Consider the following 23,086-nt stretch of genomic DNA (forward strand, 5'->3'; position numbering starts at 1 on the left):
GCACCCCATATAGACTGAGTCCTTGGCAAAGATCTGGTTTGAATGCAACCCATGGCTGTCCATTGCATGTCATCCCTTCTCTCTCCCCTCTTTCCTTTCACTGCAAAAAATGTCCTAAAATATATCTTTAAAAATAATATTTATGTGCTGAAGCTTAAAGACCACCAGGCATGAAAATGACAGATTTATACGCTCAGATTCTGTGTGAAAACTGTTCAATGCATGATAGTTTTTAAGTTTATTTATCGAACAAAGCATGGTCTGTTGTTTGGAACTTCAATATCATGTAAGACATATGACATATTTCTACCTTTTTCCTCTCCCTCTATGGAACCTTCTGTTCAGAAAATGAGACGGTGGACCCCTCTGAGTACAAGTTCCCATGTGGCGAGCGCCAGTGTCCGCCCAAGTACAATTGCTCCGATACTTGGATTGGCCCTAATGACGGCATCACTCAGTTTGACAACATCCTGTTTGCTGTTCTCACTGTCTTCCAGTGCATCACTATGGAGGGGTGGACCACTGTACTCTACAATGTAAGACCACACACACACACGTGCCACTCATAATATTCTTCTCAGTTTACAAAAATTATTGAGATGCAGCATCTTTTTGTCACAATATCGACTCAATTTACCCTAAAGAGGACATGCAGCTTTGGCTCCAGCACACTGATGGTAGCTGAGTGAAGGTCTGCCACCTCTACATCCTCCCCTGTCAGACGATCTGCCTGTGGATGGAGAATATGTGGGGACAGAGGGTTGCTGGCTTTTGATTTAAGTGCTGAAATTGCAGAGTGCTCTGTTGATTCCTGTTTTGCACTCAGCTTGCCTTTTTTATTCCATCTATCCTTAGAAATGTATAACCTGCTGCAACATGCTGCAAGGGCTGAATAGAGATTAGACTGCCCACTTACTAGTTATGAAATATGGCACGCTTTAAAATCTCTATAAATGTAATCTAGGATTAATGACTGTATACACCTCTGCTATGTACTGTGTGAATATGAACAAAAAGAGTGGATTATAAATATTCTTTCTGCTTCTCTTTTAAAATATTTTAGTATGTTGAACCAATGTTTATTATTTCTTTTATCGCAGGCAAGGTTAGCAGAAATCTGTCTCCCTGAACCATGCCTCTCAAAGAATTATTATTCCCCCATCTTCATGTGATACAGTGGATCAGTATATATAATGCTATTAACGGTGTGTAGTTTTGGCATCCAGCTTGATTGACATCGTCAAGTCCTCCGGGAGCATCCTCCGGAGCAGTTGATCGTTCAAAGATTGATTCAGAATAAGAGCTGGCTGAGTCAGAAATGTTTTTGCGCTGTAGGATTGATAGGAAGTTAAGACTTTTATGCTCAAGGACTCTTAGTCAAACAGCAAAAGCAAGAAGACATGTTTTGAATTTTTCTACAGTTATGCAAAAAAAACCCAGCAAAATACTCAGTGTTCACCAGTGTCAAACGAGGTACAATTTAGTTTTTAGGGCTGAACCTGACTCAGAATTATGTCAGTCAAATCATATTTGGCTGCTCAAGATGTTTCTTTATTTGTTCCTTTTTTTCTATATAGAGTTTGAGAATTTGAACAGGGTTCAGCAGGATGTTCAGGATGACAGAGACAATCACATAATAAAGTAAAAGTTAGCCCTTCAAGCTAATATGGGCTACTATGCTAATAGGGGATAGAAAATGTGCAGCATATTTTGCCAACAATAGAAACAAATGCTAAAGACTGCAACATTTTAAGTTATTGTGAGGTTTAAATTCAGCATTTCTAAGTAGAAGGCAGAAGACAACATTTTCTCAGAGCTTGACTTGTTTAAGTCTCTCTTCCTCCAAGCAGCTGTCTCTGTCTCACTCAAACTAAACTTGGGTTTCAGTCCACAGCAGTGAGACACTGCAGTGTGCTTTTTGAGAGTCTATGTCAGAGTAAGAGGAGCAGACACACACATACACACACACACACACACAGACAGACAGTATGTAGTCAGAGAGGCAGGCAGTGGCACCATTTGCTAATTTGATAAAGCTGTTGCCTGTGTGACCATCCAACAAATCAAGTCCAATGATGACCACCTCTGGTTGCAGCTAAATGAAAAGATCCTGTTCAGACAGGGACACTGTTGAAAATCCAAAAGAACATATAATTTTCCAAAAAAATTATCCTTCTGCTCATGAAGGCTTGGATACCTTTAAAATTTGCTAAGCATGGATACATTATTATATTAAATTATTTCATTTAATCATTCAAATTCCTGGTTTATTGCTGCCATAACCACAACTGATCTCTTAATTTATACTGCATAATTTTAGACGAGATTAGACCATTTTCCAAACTTTTGTGCATTTTACTGTAATATACTTTTGGCAAAATAAATACATAGAAAATTATAAAAAGTTATGTGTTCAGAAGCTTTTGCAGCCAGACATTTTGGAGTGCTCAATTTTTGATTCATTTTTAAACAAATAAGGAAACATGCTACTCAAGATCTAAAGTGCTCTAAGGAACCTTTTCCAAAATTTGATTTATTAGGATAAAATAATAATAGTTGCAATACTCCCCCAAGGCCAAAAATACTGAATTTATCCGTTATGATTTTAGTCACTGTGAATGTCCAAGAACAGAGGCTTTATAAATAAAATTGAAATGTACTGAATTGAGTCAATTTAATTAGGCTGAAGTTTTTTTCCAACTCTATTTATTGCAAATTTGCACAGGTAAATAAGAATACAAATCAAACATGCTCAGGGCCTGTGAGTTATCACCCAGGAGAACCAGACCTTCCAACCTAACTATTAGTGCCCACGGTCCAAGCACCTCCCACCTAGCTGCACCCTGAATAAGAAAAGCACAAGAAAAAACACACAGAAAACAAAAGAACAAACAAACAAACAAAAAGAAAATGGGATAAGAGAAGAGCCGGAGCTCAGCTTTCCTCAGGGTCAGTCATTAAGTTACTTATGCATCCAGAAAGGGGCTCCATGCCTTTTAAAGGTATTCAAGGTGCCTTTTTTAGAGAGTCTTAGTCTCTCAAGTTTTATACACTGTCAAACTTATTTAATCCATCCATCATGGATGTGGATTGAAACACTTAAAAAGAATGAGATGTTTGCAGTGGCATGAGAAATTTGCTTTAGGAGGGACGTCAAATATTACTGTGATTGGATTGGGATTGATGCTCATGGTGCAGGAATCCTGCAGAGTTTCAAAGATTATTGCCCAGTAATGTAGTATCCTGGTAAAGTATTATGACATATGGATGAAGTTCACGGGTGAGTGTTTACAGCTATTACAGGAATCCCTAGCCTCCGGGTACATCTTTGCTAATCTAGCATTGATATAGTGGATTCTATGCAAAATCCTTATTAGGCTGTAGTCTAAATATTTTCATCAACTGAGCCAGTTTTAATCTAAAGAAAAGAAAAAAGGATAGACAAGTATGCGCTGGAGGGCATTATTGTATGCCTCTTGTAGGTACAATAAATAAAATATGTGGAAATCAACAGACAATCACAGGAGTAAAAGTATAACCCTTATCCACCCTGTGCAGTAGGCACCTATGATGAATTTAACTTAATTTTTTGTTGTTGTTTTCCCTCTACCTCAGATTATCTCAGGAAAGCAACAATCGAAAGCACACTCACACACACAAAATGCTGTGCCGGGGTGTAATTTGTGGTCAGCTGCCTGCTCTTTCAGTTTTTATTGAGATGGATGAAGGCAGATGATTTTCCAGAGTGATTGTATTATGTTGTCTAAAGTGATGCTGGATGAGCTCTGCTGCTGAGCAGTGAGGGAGGGAGGAAAGAGAAAGACAGCATGCTGCTACTTTGCAGCTGAAAAAGGAGTGCTGACCATACAGACTTAGTGACTAAAGTATAGATGTAATACTGTTTCTATATTGACTTCATACAGTAGTTTGTCCGGTGCAGAATACCTCCACTCTCCTCCACACTCTTCCTGTGAGGCCAGAGTAGATCAATAATGTCTCTGTTCGGTGCCCTGACTGCACTCTGACTTAAACTTTCAGCAGTAACCCAAACACCTACACTTGTATATTTTTGTCTCGTATTTCAATGGCAGCATGAGTCTGCTCCTGCCGTGACGTGATTTTGCTGAATTTAGCATTTATTTTGATGTTTTAGACCAATGATGCCTTGGGCTCCGACTGGAACTGGCTCTACTTCATCCCTCTCATCATCATCGGCTCTTTCTTTGTCCTGAACCTGGTGCTGGGAGTCCTCTCTGGGTAGGTTCACGTTTAAAGAGACTCTTCCCTCTGCCTGAATTTTTTTCTTATTTTCTTCTTTTTTTTCTGTGTTTGGGACATTTGTGGGTGTGTATCACCACAGCACTTAAGTGAGTTTGGTGCTTTTAAAAAGGTAGCAACCTGACGTCAGACATTAACCAGCAGGCATCCAAGAGACACAGTGCCAGAAAATATGCAAATACAGCGAGACTGAATGCCAAATTAATCTGGGGCTGGCTTTTACTTTCACTTTTGCAGGTGAGCACGTTTATAAAAAGTAACCGGCAATCCTGCATGCTAAAGTTTTAAGCTCAAATTCAGCTTAATTTAAACTATCAATATCTCAGCCTTTTGTGGGGAGATTTATCAGGCATTTCTAGCTCATAGATTATACATTTTTACTAGCTTTTTATAATTCTTGCCATGTTGACTTCATTGTCTTTTATCAACAATAATGCAACTTTCTATGAAGGTAAGGTCCCTGATTTCCTGAAAGATTTAAACTGTCTCAGTTGAACCCATTTATGTCCATGAGCCTTTTCAATCCTGAAAGTCCAAACCAAGGTCCCAACCAAGTTTGCTTTTTCATTGCAGAGTGTAAATTTGATCTGGTTAGTTCTGGTTTCAAGTTGCAGTTTTGTGAGTGCACAGAAGGAGTGTACATGACTTACCTACATCCTGTTGTCACCACCTACATAAGTAGGGTCCCTTGATACTTCTGATTTCTGATTCTGATTCTGATACTTGTAGATGATTGGTTTGTCAATGAGCTTACCATCTTCTCTTATCCTCTCTCTAGTGTCCACATTTTTGTGATTTTTTTCCAACAGACTCCTGCTCTGCCCATGCTACCACAGTTTAGTTTGTTTTGTTGTGTTGTTTTTCCCTTTTCTGGTTCTGTTAACCATGTCCTGCTTCAGCAGTTCAGAGGCAAGGTACTGGAACTTTACCAGGGTCTCATGGGGTCTTTATTCAGAGACACACTGAAACCGTCACTGTTCATTTACTACCACTTGGCAACTTTACCGCTAATTCCTCCCGTTCTTTGATCAGCAACACCTGTTTGCATTGAGTACATGTCCTCTTTCTCTTTCTCTCTCTCTCTCTCTCTCAGCCACACACTTGCTATGTACAGATTAAGCCCTGAGCTTGGAGCTCCCTTACTCTTATAACATGACAATAACCTGCCAGAACATCTTGTAATTAGTCTGAAAGTAAGAACCGTGTTAGAAGTGTTTTCACACAAGAAACAAACATAGCCATGGTTAGGTTTAATCGAGACCAAGACATCCTCTTTCTGTCTGACCAAGGTTTGGATGTTTTGGTTCGGACCACGGGGTTTTACATCTGTAATTTTGGTTTCAGATCAAACTGAAAAGTCTGAGTGTCTGGACCAAATAATGTAGGTTTGAAAGGGCCTTAAGTAATGCCAGTGAATTGGCAGGACACCACTGTTGCATATCTTTGTTGGCCCTTAGTTGCCTTTACAACCCATAGCACGGCAGTCAGTTATTTAATGGTAAATGAAATGCCTTATATGGATCCTTTTTAGTCCTACCAACCACTCAGAGCACTTAACATTCACAAACATCGGTGCCCAAGGCTGCCATACAAAGTTAATCACAAACTTAAATGGGTCCAGTATTTTGCCCAAGGACACTTACAGACTGCAGAGGCCAGGCATCAAACCACCGACCTTCCAACCTTTAGACAACCGCTCCACCTTCCACCCTATGGAACTTTAGGTGGTCATTTAAACTTATTGGTGATCCATGTAAATGTTTGACTTAATGACTTAAAGAGGACCATTTGGAGACAGTGTGGAGAGGCTGAGAGTTATGCTGGTGGGAGTTTCAGCTTCCAGGCCAGATTTGTCTCAGTTGATTATCTTTGAAAGACAGCATGCTGACACTCTAGGTTCGGGGGTTTGGGCATGGCATTAGCAGCCTTACAAAAAAAATGTTATCAAAACTGCTCAGAGATCTCTGTGTGGCCTCATGTTTCAAAGAGGACAAAGGGATTAGTTTCACTAAGGGTCGCTCAAATGCAACATTAGGTATGGTCTCTGTCAAGAAAGACTGATTCTTTTGTCAAATGTGGACAGGTTCATTGTAGTTTTCAGGTCCTTCCAAGGTTACATTGCATCTTGTAAAATGGACAGACCTAAAAATGGGCTACAGCTACACAGTCAGTTGGTTTTGTTGTCATGTTGATGAAGTACCTGGCAGGCTGGAAGCCAAACGGCACACAACAAGTTGCTTATTCACTTGCAGGTGGAGTGGCTGGCAAACGAGCTCCTGTCAAGCCAAACTGTGTTGTTTCAGTGCATGGTGTTAAAGTCTATAGGAGTTAATTAGTATTACAGAAAGGTTAATGGGGGATCCACATTATCATTATCTCCACTGAGAAAGAGAAGAGACCTCCTTTGCGATGCTCTCCTCTCTTCTCCTATTGTGGTTGAATGAACAATGAGAAGAGCTTAGTTCAATACAACAATAGCTCTTCCCCTGGTGATTGTCTCCAAGAGGAATTATTTACCCATGTGACTATAAATCCCTGTGCCATCAAAGAGTAAATAAATGATTCTGTGGTTTGATTTTGTTCTGCAGGGAATTTGCCAAGGAGAGGGAGAGGGTGGAAAACCGCAGGGCCTTCATGAAACTGAGACGCCAACAGCAGATTGAGAGAGAGCTCAATGGCTACCGGGCCTGGATCGACAGAGCAGGTGGCTTTAGTCGTAGTCACAGCGCAGAGAGACCAAGGCTCTTGATGAGAAAAGCAAATCGATATTTCACTTTAAGCTTTAAGACTGATCCTGTCAATAGTGGAACTAGGACTATCTGATGCAACCTGTTTTCTGCCAGCTGTTTGTCCCACTGTAATTGAGATATAGATAAAGTCACAAAAGATGCCAGTATATCTGTTTCCGTCTGAGCCATCATCGGCTGCACAGGACTGATTGTGGTTTGACTTTTTTCTTTCCAGAGGAAGTGATGCTCGCCGAGGAGAATAAGAATTCAGGACCTTCTGCCCTCGACGGTAAGTCAGCAAAGGTCTTTATTTTTTTCTGTTGTCATTGTGCACATTGTCTCTCTGCTATCCTCACATTGCTTTACATTCTGTCTCTCTTTGACTGAATCAGTTTAATGCTGGCATGTACACTTGTTGCAAATGTGCTTTGTAAAGGATATCCAAGCAAATGCTGTTAGAGTCTGTATTATGTATTTGTCTGTGATTATAGGTTGACACATCATTTTTAAAAATACAGATATAGGAAAAATAGAAACAACTGTTTATCCACTACTTTGGTCCATACTGAAATATCTCAATAACTTTTACATGGATTTTTGTTCAAACATTCATTGTTCTGATGAATCATACAGAATTAGGTGATCTAACTTTTGCTCTAGTCCTATCATCACATCAAATTTTTAATTTGTCCAATACTTTGATTTATCACCAAATACCTGCAAAACTAATTACCTTCCCATCAGTCTCAGCTATTCTAAACTGATTAGTGCTAATCACAGGGTTCCCACAGTCATCGAATTTATCAGTCACATTTTCCAGGCCTGCAAAAGTCATGGAATTATGCAGCTTTTTAATGTGTCTGATGTTTGTTATTTGGTGTCACAAAAAAAAATTACAAATACTTTTCTCATTATAATCATCGTTAGTATTAGACTGCAAATGAATTGCATGTTATAATTAATAACTAATGGAAAGAGACAGGACAGAGAGGATGCGTTTGTACAGAAATGATTTAGGTCTTCAAAAAATTAATAATGTAGGATAGCTGTCATACACTTTTAAATAATCAAAATGATGTGGAAAAAGGACATGGTGTTGGATACAAGCGCAGCAGTTTTAATAGGTTTTTTATTAGGGCAAATACCTACAATGACATACATATGTGTTACCATGGTTACCAAATGATTAGCATAAATGGGTTATATACCTGGCCTTATAAATTTGCCTTTTTTTAAAAAAAAAAGGCAAATTTCCCGATCAGCCGATGGACCTATTGGTAAAACCACATATCTGCTATCATAAAATCCTTTGGTAAGTTTCACACCAGAAACAAACCACACCAGAGTTCATTTGGAAGTAAGGTAGGACTCGGTTTGGTTCGCTTTGTTTAATAGCTTTTACACCAGCCTAAATTAATCATAATAACTAGGCATTTTTTTTATTGGGATCAGAAATGTTAGGTGTGAAAGCACCCTTAGTCTTGTTGAAATTTGACCGCTCAGCTAGAATATTTTAAAATGATTTAAAACTGACCCCAGTTGCAACAGAAAAAAATACACCCCAGTATATTACTGTAGTTCAGGACATATTGCATTAAGTGTAGTGCACTTGCACAGATCACCACACCATTACATCACTCTCAAACTCTCAGTGCCACATAGAGACATTTAGCTTTGTTAGTGCCACTAGACATGGTGCCCTACAGACAGCGACTGTAAGTGCCTGCTCTGACCCTCTCAACTCTACTGTGACCTTTCCTCCTCGCTAAACCAGCACGGCTTTTATATAATGTTGATTGATTGGCAGCTCTCAGGAGCCTCCCAGAGTGGAGTACAGGTGGTGCCTATGGTGAGAACCGTCCTCTGTTCTGCTTTTTCCCTCACCAACTTCACCACCTCATCTACCACAAACACACACACACACACACACACACACACACACACACACACACACAGAGCCACTCAAATTCACAAATATGAACACTTTTACATAGAAAAAGGAAAGAAAATCCTTTGCTTGCTTTGTGTTTCTTGTTCAGTATGTTTTTTTCACTTGAAGAACAAAGACACTCTGACAAGGTAAAAATATATTGAATGATGCAAATCTGTAGTAGAAACAGATAGTGGCTCCAGCTGTTCGGATGGAAATAAATGCAGAAGCTCTGATAGCTTTGATTAGAAAGAAAGGCGGTGCACTGTGGTTGCCTTAGCAACCATTGGTCTGAAAAGGCAGCAGCACGTGTGCGTGTGTGTGTGTGTGTGTGTGTGCGTGTGTGTGTGTGTGTGTGTGTGTGTGTGTGTGTGTGTGTGTGTGTGTGTGTGTGTGTGTATGTGTGTATGTGTGTGTTGACAGGACTCCATGTTCATGCCTTTAGCAAACACTCCTGTATGTGAGTGTGCAATGGCAGCAATCTTTTTGTGTATCTGTGTGTTTTTGTGTGTGTTTGATCAACAGCTTATTAAAAAAAAGTCCCCAAGCAAATATTGACTGCAAGTAGATTCAGAAATCACAAGGTAGCAGAAAGGTGTTTGAGTGGGGGTAGGATAGGAAGAAAGGTAATCATGAACAGACAGCAAAAAGGTCAGAACACACTCATCACACTCACTCCAGCATGTGTGCACTGCACGGTGTGTCCCTGATATGATACCATGTGGCAGCAGCGCTAGTAAGAGAAATGCATGGACCGTCAAGTCGCCTCGGAGCATGGTTTGCCATGACGAGATCATAAAACAGCAGCAGAAGGTTTTTGGATCATTACACATTGCACATTAAATGATCATTTTTATCCCATTCAACTACAGCGTTAATGAGCTTAACTTTCCCTCTCAGCTCAAACTTCAAAGACACTAGCTTGTTGTGCAGTGTCTTCGTTTTTATTTCTTCTCATCATTTGCTATATCATTTTCTTTTCATTGTATTGTAAGTTTTCACACTTGCATATTGCCTGAGTCTCCCTATTAGTGTCTTAAAGATGATAAGGTGGCCATACACAAGGCAGTTTTTTGAGCCATGTAAACATAAAATCAGTAAAAGATTAAACATCTGTTTACTGATTCAGCACAATGGGCCTTATTCACAGTACATTGCACAAATCTGTGCTTAAACCGTGTGTACAAACTCCATGATTCATCAATTTTTTCTTACCTGAATTTGTTCATACTCTGTAAACAAATTTAGAACTGTCTCAGACCATGACACGCACAAGAGATGAAGGCCCAGCTGTCTGAGAAAATGTAAACTCACACCTTTTATCTAAAAACATAGCATGTTAAAACCATATTCATCAAAGCAAACTTTAATAATGATTAATATTGATTATGATTGCCCAAAAATATTAAATAACTTATAAAAGCTTAAAAGCTCATAGTGGAGAATATGAAAATGTTCACAGTGAAATGTATAAGTTTTTGTTTTCATTGTTATTATTTATTTGGCCTATAATGGTCAGCCACTCCCACCAGTTTCTACTGCCATATAAACTGCACATACTATATAGCCAGTCGTAATTGCTAGCCCATTAACAGTGCCTGTTGATGGGCAGGGTTTATAAAACATTCTGCTTTAACTCTAAACAAGTGTTAAGATATCTGGCCTTGAAGGAAGATTATGCCTAAAGGAGTGAGGGATGGTCTCCTCATAAGCTGTGTCTGGTTGCAGTTATATAAATTAGACATTCACTAACTATGTGCGTAGAAACAACTTCACCGTTTTCTCCATGATACACCTCCAGGTGAAAATGATTCCTTATATAGAGAAATGGGGGCATAGCAGTATGCCAGTTACAAAAAACAGGCATGTGACTGTCAATTTAGAGTGATTTTAATTCACTGACAGACACACCATGTGAAAAACTAAATTGGCCAATGTGCATGTGTCATGAATCTTATGGTAAATTTGGGTGCACTCTTGCTTTGTATGCAAAGTAAGAACATTCCTGTGCACTTATTAGTGAATGAGGCCCATTGTAATTAATGTTAAAACTAAATCGTGTTTTGTGGCCATGTTGCTGCTTTGTGTCACCATCCTATTATACATATTTTATAATATGCCTGGCTTTTATATGTTCAGTAACTTAATCTTCCCCCTCTAGTGTTTTTATGTTTTTATGACCCCTCTGTTGATTGTGTTGTTAATTGTTGTTTTTTATCTTCTTGGGGTTATTTTGTTGTTGTTGTTTTTTTTTAAATAATTAAACTTTCTTTAGCAAAGAGCTATATTAAAAAAGATTTTCATCATTATTTTGTTATTATCCTCACAATATGTTCCCTCTAATTTCACCGAATGTATTGTATATTGAGTTTGAACATCGTGTTTATGCTCAACATGCTCTGTCTGCAGTGTTGAAAAGAGCCACTACCATCAAGAGGAGAGGGATGGATATGGTGCATCGAGGACAACCAGGGGAGGAACAATATGGTGACATCTCCTCTGTGGGTGAGTGGGAGTCTGGACAGCCTCATGAATATGGGCACATAAAGTGTAAGGCATACTCTGGTAGGGCACACTGAGCTCTGTTGCAGCCTCATTGTAAACAGTGTTGGAAGGAACATGCTGTACAAGAAATGTTAGTTCAACCACAGTATCTCCCTACCTCTCCCTCTCCCTCTCCTGCTTATCCCTCAAGGCATCCCCATGGCAAGAGCGAGTATCAGGAGTGCCAAGCGAGGTCCAACAGCATATTTTCGCCGCAAAGAGCGTCTCCTGCGCATCTCCATCCGCCGTGTGGTGAAGACACACACTTTCTACTGGACAGTGCTCGGTTTAGTGGCTCTCAACACACTGTGTGTGGCCATCGTTCACCACAACCAGCCCGTCTGGCTGTCCAACTTCCTCTGTGAGTCACACTTCATTTCAATAACACCTTGAGGCACCTGGTGTATGTGCTGTGCATCAGTCAATTAGCTATGAAAGTTATCATATGACTGTCTACATGTATGTAAGTTTCCTATTTTTGTTGTTTTTCCAGACTATGCAGAGTTCCTGTTCCTCGCTTTGTTTTTGACTGAGATGTTTCTGAAGATGTACAGCTTGGGACCGCGTCTGTACTTCCACTCTTCCTTCAACTGTTTTGACTGCAGTGTCAGTACTCCGTCTATCTATCTACATATTTGTTTTCCTCAAAATCCAACTGCTTGTGTCCTTAAAATATGTAGCAGCATCCCTCGCCTCCTCTGTGTTTCATCTTCTTTTTCCTCTTTCTCCATCACTTTGTCATAGCTGTTGGTATAGACTCATTCGTTCCTCTCTGTTTTTATTGATGATGTGTGTTCATATATGTGCCTGTAGGTGATCATTGGCAGCATCTTTGAAGTGCTGTGGGGTTTCTTCAGGCCTGGCACTTCCTTTGGCATCAGTGTCCTGCGTGCTCTCCGTCTGCTGAGGATCTTCAAGATCACCAAGTTAGAGCTGCAGCCTTCTTCACTCTAAGCCATCTGTTGAGATGTTTCATGTTATTTACATGGAGCATTTCCCTGTTGACTGAGAGCTAGCAGTAGTGTAGTGTAATATGCAGTGTTCTATATTTGTGTTTTGTAGGGAGTCCTTTTTTATTTCATATCTTCTTAAAAAATATATATTTATGCAGCAAACAATAAATTCTTCCAGCCTAAAACAAAACAACAAGAAACACAACCACAAAGGACTAACAGGAACCTAAGAATTTAGATATATGTCTATAATGTTCAGAATCCTGACAAAAAGAAAGCTACATGCAACAAAGTGGCATGCTTATATAGCAACTCTTATGTTCTACAGGTAAAATTACTGTTTTTGTCAGTGGAGTCTAGCTTTGAAGAGATGGATATAATAACATAATAATTAGTTCACTGCCAGAAAGGCCTGTCTGACAGAAAGATAAAGCAGTGAATATATTCTGAAAATAGCGCACACTTAAACTGATATGGATTTATTCAGGTGGCTAAAATATGTTTTGCTGCTGCCCTCTGTTAACTGCGGTACATTGCTCAACTTCTGTGTCTGTACTCCTGCCTGCTTCTCCAAACTGGGAGTGTGCCGACTTCCAGTGGTGGAACATGTATTTAGATCCTTTGCGTAAAAGTACTAGTAATGTGTTGGCTTGAGAAATAACTTTACAAGATCATCAAAATAGTTGCCAGTTAATGAATCTTTTCTCAATCAATAATTGACTAATCATGTCAGCAACACTTCTTTTTACATTTTCATAAGCTTTGTGTGCAAAAATGTTAACCTGTAAAGTAACTAGTAACTAAAGTTATCAGACAAATTTGGAGTAAAAAGTACAATATTTTTTGCTGAGATGGAGTGCAGTAGAAGCATAAAGTGGTATCAGATTAGAATAATCAAGTAAAGTACAAAACCTCATTACAGTACCTGAGTAAATGTATTTACTTCACTGCAGACCACTATCTGCTCTAGGTTATATACTGATTATGGATAAGTACCTCATATTACCCCACTTCAAAAAATCTCTTCTTAAAAAATATAAAAGTAAACTGTCACATTTTTTGACATTTAAAAATATTTTTTATACTAATGTGATATTTTGTGACTGAAGGTACTGGGTGTCTCTGAGAAACCTGGTCGTCTCTCTGATGAACTCCATGAAATCCATCATCTCCCTCATCTTCCTCCTCTTCCTCTTCATCGTTGTGTTTGCACTCCTTGGCATGCAGCTCTTCGGTGGCAGGTAACACTAAATAGTCACCTACAGAATGAAATGCTTATAGTTCTGTGCATCACTCCAGATGAGTCCATAAAGAAATTGAGTCAAGTGAGGAACCACTTGGGCAGAAAGACAAATCTAATCAGTCTGGCAGAAAACATAGATGGTTTTTCTCTCCCACTCAGCTCATTACTCATTTCTTGTGGTTGCAGTAAAGACACATTTACAAACATTATAAACAAGGCTGAAGTAGACATCATGGATAGGTACATTCCTTGTTACTGAATACACACAGCTGAGATGAGAATAGATTGTTCGTGTCCTGTTCACAGTTGTTTTCATTATACCAACAGACTGTGTGAGCTCGGTGGAGATTTCAGACTTTCTCCGTCACACATACAGCTTTTGTGGCTCTGTTTTCCCCTGAGTCGATGCTGTTTCCCACAAGCTGTCACTTCAATAAAGGCTGGCCTTGTGTATGAGCCGGCCTCAAGAATACAGAGCACATAGAAAAAAAACATCAGCCAGCCAGTTGGAGAGGAGAAGAATTGATTTCTCTCTGACCGAGAAAATAAAATAAACTGAGAAGTAGACCCAGCTCTGCTTTTTTAAGTGTGTCTCTTTTTCACAGATTCATCTTTGAAGACTACACCCCGACAAACTTTGACACCTTTCCTGCAGCCATCATGACAGTCTTTCAGGTCTGGAAATAAATCTGACAATTTATTGCTCTCTACTTCACACAAGTTTATTACTCACATACACTGGTAATGCAGTTTTGGCAGATGTGGAGTTTAGAGCTAAGCTCAACAGCGATGCTCAGGATAGTTTTGTAGATAATATACTCTGAGTTGTTGTGTTTTATCAGATCCTAACTGGTGAAGACTGGAACGAGGTGATGTACAATGGCATTCGTTCTCAAGGAGGAGTGAAGTCTGGCATGTGGTCTTCTATCTACTTTATAGTGCTCACACTGTTTGGAAACTGTATCCTTTATCACTCTACTGGAATGTGAAAGGTTTCACTCCTAGCTTCCAGATACAGCACTCAGTACCTTCTTTTTAGAGGGTAACCTAAACTAACTTCCATTAGTACTAAAATATTCTAAAAAGGGACAGTAAGTTGTTCTTATTTTGTGTCATATATTTTTGAAGTTGTGAATACCTTGTCTTAATAATGGTCTTTATTTTTAGTTTGAGGACTGTGCAACTGTCTCCTTGCAGTTTATTTTATCAACTAAAGTTTTAGCAGTCATTTTAGAGTAAATTTCTTAAAACTTATGTGTGTTTCCTGATAAAAAGGGGGGGTCTGCAGTTCTAGTGCCACTACCTGGGGTGAATTTACAAAAGGATTGCACAGCTTTTGCAAGCACAATAAAGCTGCACAAATAAGACAAAAATAATCTTTGTAATTCTCATTACACTCGCAAAATTCGGAATGCAGCCATAACTGTGCTGCAAAGCAAATAGCTGTTCATGGCTCCTCTGCTATTTGCATACATTTAAAAGAGGTAATATATATACATCAGCCACAAAACTGGTCCTTGACATGTCACCTGATGTATTAAGCTCTGTCCATTTTGCCTGTTCTCACCTGTTTCGTCATGCTTAAGTATATATGTATATATATATAAAATATTAAAAGAGACCAAAATAAAAAAAATGGCCCTTTTCAATGCAAAGAAGCTTTATTGCAAAAACAGTCCAGTTCACAAAGAGTCAAGCTAATAGCTGCATGCAGTTACAGTAAAATTATAAGTGTCCTCAGAGAGTTGGCGGTTAACTGACGTGCGTTTGTAAAGGCGGTCCCACCCAGCACTGACCCAAGTTAGGCTTCTGTTTTTCACATTTAAATTCTTCACCTCAACTTTTAAGAGTTTCCTCTACGCCTCATTGGTCAGGACCTTTAGCTGGTGGTCTGAAAATGTCAGTTTCCTATTTCTTTTTGCCATTGTTCTACCTATAGTGTGTTCATTGTGCAAAGACATCATTTATACTTTGGTACGTGGATGCTTGCAATCAGACCCAAAAAAGGCCAAATTGCGCTCAGCTGTAAAGCCTGTTTATCTGTAGTGAACTGCACCTTGAGCTGGGGCAAATAGCTACTTCAAGTGATGTGCATTTCACAGTGCTATCAGTGCCCGCAATCCATCCTTGTGAACCTGTCTGTCAGTGTTGTGTCTGTCAGTATTGTAAGGGCTGCACAGTTGCACTTTAACTCAGCTGTGAACAGACACTCTGCTGAATGTCTTCTTGGCTATTGCTGTGGATAACCTCGCCAATGCACAAGAACTCACCAAGGTAAAATAAAAATTGAAAATAAAAGAACAAGCCTGCTCTTATTCTTGTTCGAGTCTGTTACTTAATGCAAATTAGTCTTAATAATCTCCCCACTCTGCCATGTCCAGTCCTGCACTCGTATCCTCTCCGTACTTTGATTCTGTTCAATTATTTAAACTCACAGATGCTACAGTTGTTCGGTTGCCTTTGACTCTTCTCCTCTTTTGATCAGGATGAAGAGGAAGCAGAGGCAGCGTTCAACCAGAAGCATGCTCTGCAGAAGGCAAAGGAGGTTGGACCATTGTCCTCCTTCATGTCTTCAGAGTAAGTGCTGTTTGCAGCCGCTCTCCCTGCCTGACCTCCTCCCTCTGCCTCCTCCTCCCTCTCCCTCCCTCCCTCCTTCCCTCCTTCCTTCCTCCAGGGATTGTGTATATAGGACTGACCCAGCAACACTTGTTGCTCCAGCAAAAGGCGAGTCCATCATTAGGTGCAGCAGATTAAGCTAACAGGACACGTCATGCAGAACAGTCATAAGGTCATCAATACAGAGCTTCAACTTGTGCATCCAAATGTCATTTAGGTCTTGTTGACAGAATCAGTATTCAGTGTTGTCCCACTAGAGACTTGTTAATAGATCTTTACTGAAGATCTACTATGTAGCCTCTGCCTGCTCCACGCACTGTAATTTGCTCCAAATTGAAGTCTATGTCTCCATGGTTACTGGCTCCACTCCGGGGTGGGAGGTGCTTATGATATTGTCATGGCGACAGGGTTACTCAGTGTCCAAATTAACATGGTGTGTCCATTAAAGTAGTATACTTCTGAAATCTGCAAAGTGGTTGCTAGTAAGGAGGTGTAATAAAGTGTGTGGAGATGATCTGTTCATCTCACTTGTGGATAATTTTGATAACGTGACCTTGTTTTCTCAATGCTCAGGTTTCCGGCTTGCAGAGTAGATTGTGTTTTGTTTTTTTTTCTCAGGGATTGATTTGCACAGTGTTTCGTCGTAGGTGGTGGAAGTGCATGTGCATGCACAGAAGTGAGGACCTCCAGCTATGTATGCACGCTGTGTATTGAGAAACAAGCAGTTTGTTGCATGGGCATGTGGAAGATTTAACAAGACAGCACTTTCTTCTTTCTTGCTTTCTGTTAGGGCTGCACAATATGTAAAAACAAACATATTGTGATTGTTTTGACCGTTACTGTGATTGCAATTAGTTGTGATTTAAGCAGGAATGATCATTTTTGCAGTTCACAGTCCCTCCAGGATTTGCAGGGTAGATTTTTGGATTGTTGTAGCCCGAAATGCCTGTTTTCATAGCAGATTTTTGGAAGAATTGCAATGCATGTTGTGATATCTATAGATATTTTTTGCAGTGAAATTGCAGGCACAAGTAGAAATTGCAAAAATAGTTGTGATGCTGTCCCGGAGTTGGGGTCAGCATCGCCGTAAATTAGCTGTTGCTATCTTTTGACGCAGCGCAGAAAGAGTGTCTTGGAGCTGCTCTCCTCCAACTCTGTCTGCCTATTTACCACAAGATAACACAGAACAACTTGATCTAGTCCCAATTCATCATATTTTTCCTCTTGGGCCAAAGCCCCACAGCAGCCATTAATCTCAAACTGACACCAAAAATGCTCTGCTCTGTTGTTAAACGTGTTAATAACCGATGGGTGATGTCAGCCGTGTGATGCTAACAGTTAGCCGTGTCACTGTGTGTGTAACACTGTCCCAGGCAAAAGAACTCTAGTCTAGCAGCAGTAGTCTCATAATAAAGGGGGGGGGCTGAGCAAATCAATACGTTGTGTGCAGCTCTACAATAAAATTACATTTCCCTAGCTTTACATAGTCAAATTTGCCATTAAGTGGCGGTGATTCGAGAAAATTGCAAGGTTGAAAAAGATTCACAGGGATTAGCCGAATTGGTGTGAATTATTGCGATTGCAACATCCTGGAGAGACTGATTTAATTTTCACTGAAAAAAAAACATTGATTTCAGCTAAAGTCTGTACCAAACAAGGATATTCCATTACATCTAGTATATGATTTTTAGGCTGCAGCCTCTCTGTAGCACTATCTTCATTCATGATGGTATGTTTTGACACATTTATTTCAAATATTGCAGCTGTGATTAAGATTTTTCACTTGGCCATATTGCATTTTTGATTATATTTACTTTGATTGTCCAGCCCTACTTTCTGTTTTACTTAGTTTCTTTTTAGAGGCCTTGCCATTTTCCTAAAACCTACACGACAGAAATGAAATTAGAACAGAGTAGAAAGAAAACTAGAGATGTGCATCAGTTTCAGTTTAGCCAGCTGAGGGTCAGGCTCCTGTCAGAGCCCATAGAGAAGACAGGAATACCACGGGGTCGTCTGGGCCGCCATCTGCATTCAGGGAGGACACTCTGAACTTTTGGGGGCTCTGGTCTCATCTCTGATGTCAGCTATGAAACCCCGACGGTACCTGCCCCCGCTGACCTTGAAGAAACTTGCATGACAGCATTTGCTCTCTAAAAAAAGAGATGCAGCATGTAGGAGGCTGATGATGATTTCACTTTGGGAACGCATGCATCTGGCTGGCATGATTAAAGGAAGAAAAACAAAATTACACATGCTGTTATTCACATACAGTTTAACAAGTGATATTAATATTGTGGAATATTTGGATAGTTTTTTCCAGTGTGTGTACAGTTTTTCTTCCGCTGTGGAGTCTTTAAGCCCTCTCCCAAATGCTCTTCTGAATATTTTTAAAGTAATATTTTGAAGCTCTGTGCATAAATTTCCTCATTCAGCTCTACTAGCATGTCTGAAAAGAATGCAAACGTGTGAGTGCTCTGAGGTGAGGGTGGTGTTCAGAGCTGCATCCCAGTGTGGTGGTTTTTGTCCAAAGGGTTTCTAAATATGCACTCTTTCCTGTGTTTGCTGATGGAGTCCATCTCTATGTTTTCTACCTGTACCCATACTGTAGCTCAGACTGTCTAACATCTCAGTCTTACTTAATATGTCTTCTTATCAATGTTGCGCTTACTGCTGATGTTTATGAATGTTGTTTAATTGTTTCTAATACTGCTACCATCTTGTTTGTCAATGTGCCGCTTGGCTCCGGTGGAGACACACAGCGAAGTATCAGTTTTTGACCTCCAAATATATCCTTAATCATTGCAAACACTTAAAGAAGGGATGTGTGTGGTGGAAATATTCTGCAGCAAACAGAATACACGATGTAGCAACTAAATGTTGAATAAATGATTAATAATGAGCATGTAGTCCTTCATAAAAGAGCAGTTTTACGCACATTCAATGAATAACAAATTCCAAACAGCTGGTAAATGGCATTAACAGTCTTCATACAGTTGTTTTGATGACTTTGGTCTTTATCTTTGAGGATCATTTGCTGTGTGTCTCCCAGTCTGTTTTGTCTCTGCCCACAAAAGCACTAATGTCTTGTTTTCAACCAATCGCTCATTGATAACACGGACCACACAAGAGTCCACGTTCCAGTAAGTAACACTGTCTGTTCAGCTCTCTGAATCTCTCACTAATGCCTGTCTGATTTCTCTTAAATGGTTAAATGTCCCAGATTCACCCTGTGTTCATGCTCTGTCCTGTACCTCCAAACTCTCCAACCTTATTTTGTTCCACTTTTTTTATCTTTTTCACTGGTTTCATTCTGCATTTTTTTTTGTTAATACAATCACACAACAGTTCCTGGCTTGGTTAATTTACCACCTAACATCTTCATTGATCCAGTAAAATGCTTCATGTTGACATTAAATAGGGCTTTGTTGTTGGTAAACCACTCAAATATCAGGTCAAAGCACTTCTGAGTACATGTACTGTGATATTCATCTTTTTTTGGTTCAAATGTCTCAATCACTAATTTACATTTCATTAAACAAAAAGGGAACCAAGGAGAATTTCAAGTCCAACAAAGCAAATTCATTCAACTTGACTCAAATTAGACAAATTAGACTTTTAGGTGAATACACAGCATGCAAACAAAAATGGTCAGAGACTTAAATCCGTAAACAACACAAGCTAAAATAAAATGTTTCATATGGAGATCTAACACTGAAAAATAAACCTTAATTTAAGCCTTATGTGTGTTAAAGCTGGGGTAAGCAGAAATCTGTAAACATTAAAAAAAAAACAAAAAAACAAACATAGAGTTTAAAAATTCACCCTCCTCCAGTAGCTCCCTCTCTCTGTCCCACCAGAAACCACTGGCATATACACATGCTTCTTACACTCACCCAGTGTTTCCGATGTATTGATTAATTTAATCTTATTCCAATGTAAAATTGCACACAGCACGTTCACTCACTCAGCCCCACCTTGCCTCTCTCTTAAATTCAAATTCAAATCAGCTTCATTGGCATGAATGTTTGTCACATTGTTGCCAAACCAAAATAACAGATTATTAAATTATTACATACATTTACAGAAATATATTTTAGACACATATTACATTAGACTGTTTCTCTCACTCTCTCTCACTCTCTCTTTCGGCCACACACTTGCTACATACACACTAGGCCCTAAACTTAGTATGTATGTAGGAAGGAGTTAACGTTAGCCACCCCACCGTCCCTTCACCTTGTTCCCCACAGCTGTGGACTGCTTCCCTGGGAGAAGGCTGCAGCTCAGGAAAGGGGCCAGCTCTCAGCCCAGGCTCAAATTCAGCCGGCAACCTTCTCACCAGCACTGACTGGTGGCCAGCTGCAGCGCTGGACCTAACATGATAGCTGATCTGGGGGGGAGTTGAAGCTGTCCGGTCCCCCCGCAGCTGGAGTTTGCACTGGCTGGATTCAGGGTTGTTGCAGCTGATGACTGCGGGTCAGTCTACAGAGCTGCTGCCCTTGTCTTCCTGGGAAGATGGTCTGTAGTGGTGGGGAATGAGGTGAAGGACACACTGTGATTCGAGGCTTTTGTTAATGTCAGCAACATAAACATGAATTTGATGCTGTAAATGTAAGCCTTTAGATCTGGGTTAGCAGCAGGCTAAACTATTAGCAACATTTTCTGTCCTTCGTTGCAAAGCTTTGCTGATATGTTTTATTTTATTTATTGTCAGACTCATTTTTTAAACTCGTTTTGTAATCATTTTGATAAGTCAATCTTCCTTTCTTGGATTGCTTTCCTGTTTAAGCAGTCGTTGCCAGTGCTAAAATAGAAACTCTCTCTTCAGGGTTGTCTGCCATTCAATCAAGATTTCACTGAAGAAATGTGCATTCCCATCTGTATTTGTAGAACAGCCAATAGGAAAGTGCTCTATTTCAAATGACCTCTGACTGGCTGAAATTTTCCATCACTGATTAGAAATTTTCAAGCTTGAACACAGAGTCATGAGGAGGTGCAAAAGACTCATTTTCTCTCAGTCAGTTGTACTGACAATATACTCAAAGTTAATTATGGGATTTTTGACACCAAAATTAAACTGCCTACTCCAGCTTTAACTGTGGGGCTGCGTATAATAAATTGCTTCTATATACTGACATTATGTCATTTCTTTCTCTTCTCAGGGGAAGCCGGAGGAGGCGGCCCTACCTGTACAGAAAAAGAGCCATCCACCGCAGTCGACCGACCTACTCCTGCTCCCTGGAGGAGGCCCAGGGCAGCATCAGGGAGGGCCGCCCACCCCCACCTCTCAACCCCTCTAACTCTTTCATGTCCAGGAGAGAGAGAAGAAAAAGGATGACCATGTCGGTTTGGGAGCAGAGGACCAGCCAGCTGCGGAGACACCACCAGATGTCCAGCCGAGAGATCCTGTTCAGCGGCCCCAGCGAGGAGAAGGAAGGGCCCCCTGGTTCAGCGCAGGCCCACCATGGACGTCCCGTGTCACTGCACCGCAAGGTCATGGAGCACACACAGTCTGGGAGTTTGAAGCACCCGATGGACCCCTTAACTTCTCCAGTCAAGGCCTCAGGCTCCTCCATGTCTTTGGATATGCCTCTGGACGCTGCCCTCTGTGGTGACATACCTGAACCACCATCAGTACTAGCGCCAGAGTCATTGGATCCTACAAACGAGCCCCTTCCTGATGCATCTGTGTCTGTAGCCATGCCAGAGCCTCCTGAATCAGACCACATCACTGAGAGCCGAAAACTTGCCAATAAGAGTCACAACACCATTAGTGAGCGCCGGAGCCCCCGCCTGAATGCTGAGCGTCAACACAGAGCAGTAAAGAAGTTCAGACCACCAGATAATCTTGACTCTTTGACTCCTGAGATGGGAGGCCATGGTGGGATCAGGGGCAGGAGGGCGCTGCATCACTGCGACCATCAGAGCAGGGCGAGAAGTCAGGGGTCATCGCCTGGGAATGGAAACCACTTGGAAAGTCACTCGGTCAGCAGAGAGAGGAGAAGAACTCCAGAGAAAGTGGAGGAGAAGGAGGCAGAGACACATAAGGAGGAAGAGGTGTCCAAACCTGATGAGAGCAGGTGAGACACACAAACACCTGCTCAACCAACATGTTTGTTTCCATTTGTTTGGCATTATGTTTCAGATTTTGGAAACAGATGAAGTCAAATAAGGAAAAGCAGCTCTAATTTGAAGAGGAGAGGAAAATAAAATGCAACGAAGATTAATCTCACATTTATATGTTGACTATGTTTCAGCACCCTGCACAAACTAGATTCGCCTGCGCTGTGAATACATATTACAACCTTTGCTTAATGTTTGAATGACCACAGGGAGTAATATAATTTGAGCCAAAACTGTTGCAAAAATGGGACCATACAGACAAGAGGCTGTTGAAACACTTTTAATTGTAACAAAAAATGGTTGACAATTATTAAGAGAAAATTGATAAGCAGAGATAAACCAGCTAACAGAAATGCAGAAATTGAAGCAAATAAAGCACCAGGGTCTCCAAGGTCAAAATAATGAACAAAAAGTCCACAACAACTATGAAATCAAAACTCAGTTGGTCTGTAGAATCAAACAAAAAGACCATAATAACTCCCTAACTGACCAGAAAAAATGAATAAAAAGGAGAAGTAAAATAAAGGCAAAGGCAGAGAACTCCTAAAAGGCTTTCTTAAAGTTAGCGAGACTAAGGGCTCATTTATGCTCATCATTAGATGGGGAGACAGATGGAGCCTTTTGTCTGTACTCTGCATTCATTTCATCTGTATTTGAGCTTGTTTTTTGT

General features: G+C 40.3%; 1 protein-coding gene across 1 annotated transcript in view; it reads left to right on the forward strand.

Annotated features, from left to right (window-relative positions):
• The window catches only part of cacna1ea (calcium voltage-gated channel subunit alpha1 Ea), a 135,881-nt gene that overhangs the window by 83,907 nt on the left and 28,888 nt on the right, over positions 1-23,086 (forward strand). Inside the window, exons 9-23 of the mRNA XM_088077770.1 lie at positions 346-536; positions 4,154-4,257; positions 6,867-6,982; positions 7,243-7,296; positions 8,815-8,856; positions 11,347-11,442; positions 11,633-11,842; positions 11,975-12,087; positions 12,295-12,407; positions 13,544-13,675; positions 14,283-14,352; positions 14,520-14,637; positions 15,884-15,951; positions 16,163-16,254; positions 21,456-22,373. Coding sequence (XP_087933896.1) covers positions 346-536; positions 4,154-4,257; positions 6,867-6,982; positions 7,243-7,296; positions 8,815-8,856; positions 11,347-11,442; positions 11,633-11,842; positions 11,975-12,087; positions 12,295-12,407; positions 13,544-13,675; positions 14,283-14,352; positions 14,520-14,637; positions 15,884-15,951; positions 16,163-16,254; positions 21,456-22,373 — 2,437 coding nt within the window. The remainder of the gene's footprint in view (positions 1-345; positions 537-4,153; positions 4,258-6,866; positions 6,983-7,242; positions 7,297-8,814; positions 8,857-11,346; positions 11,443-11,632; positions 11,843-11,974; positions 12,088-12,294; positions 12,408-13,543; positions 13,676-14,282; positions 14,353-14,519; positions 14,638-15,883; positions 15,952-16,162; positions 16,255-21,455; positions 22,374-23,086) is intronic.

This window comes from Plectropomus leopardus, chromosome 5, assembly GCF_026936395.1.
Source record: "Plectropomus leopardus strain MGB_pleo_1.0 chromosome 5, ASM2693639v1, whole genome shotgun sequence".
In the NCBI taxonomy this organism is placed as follows: domain Eukaryota; kingdom Metazoa; phylum Chordata; class Actinopteri; order Perciformes; family Serranidae; genus Plectropomus; species Plectropomus leopardus.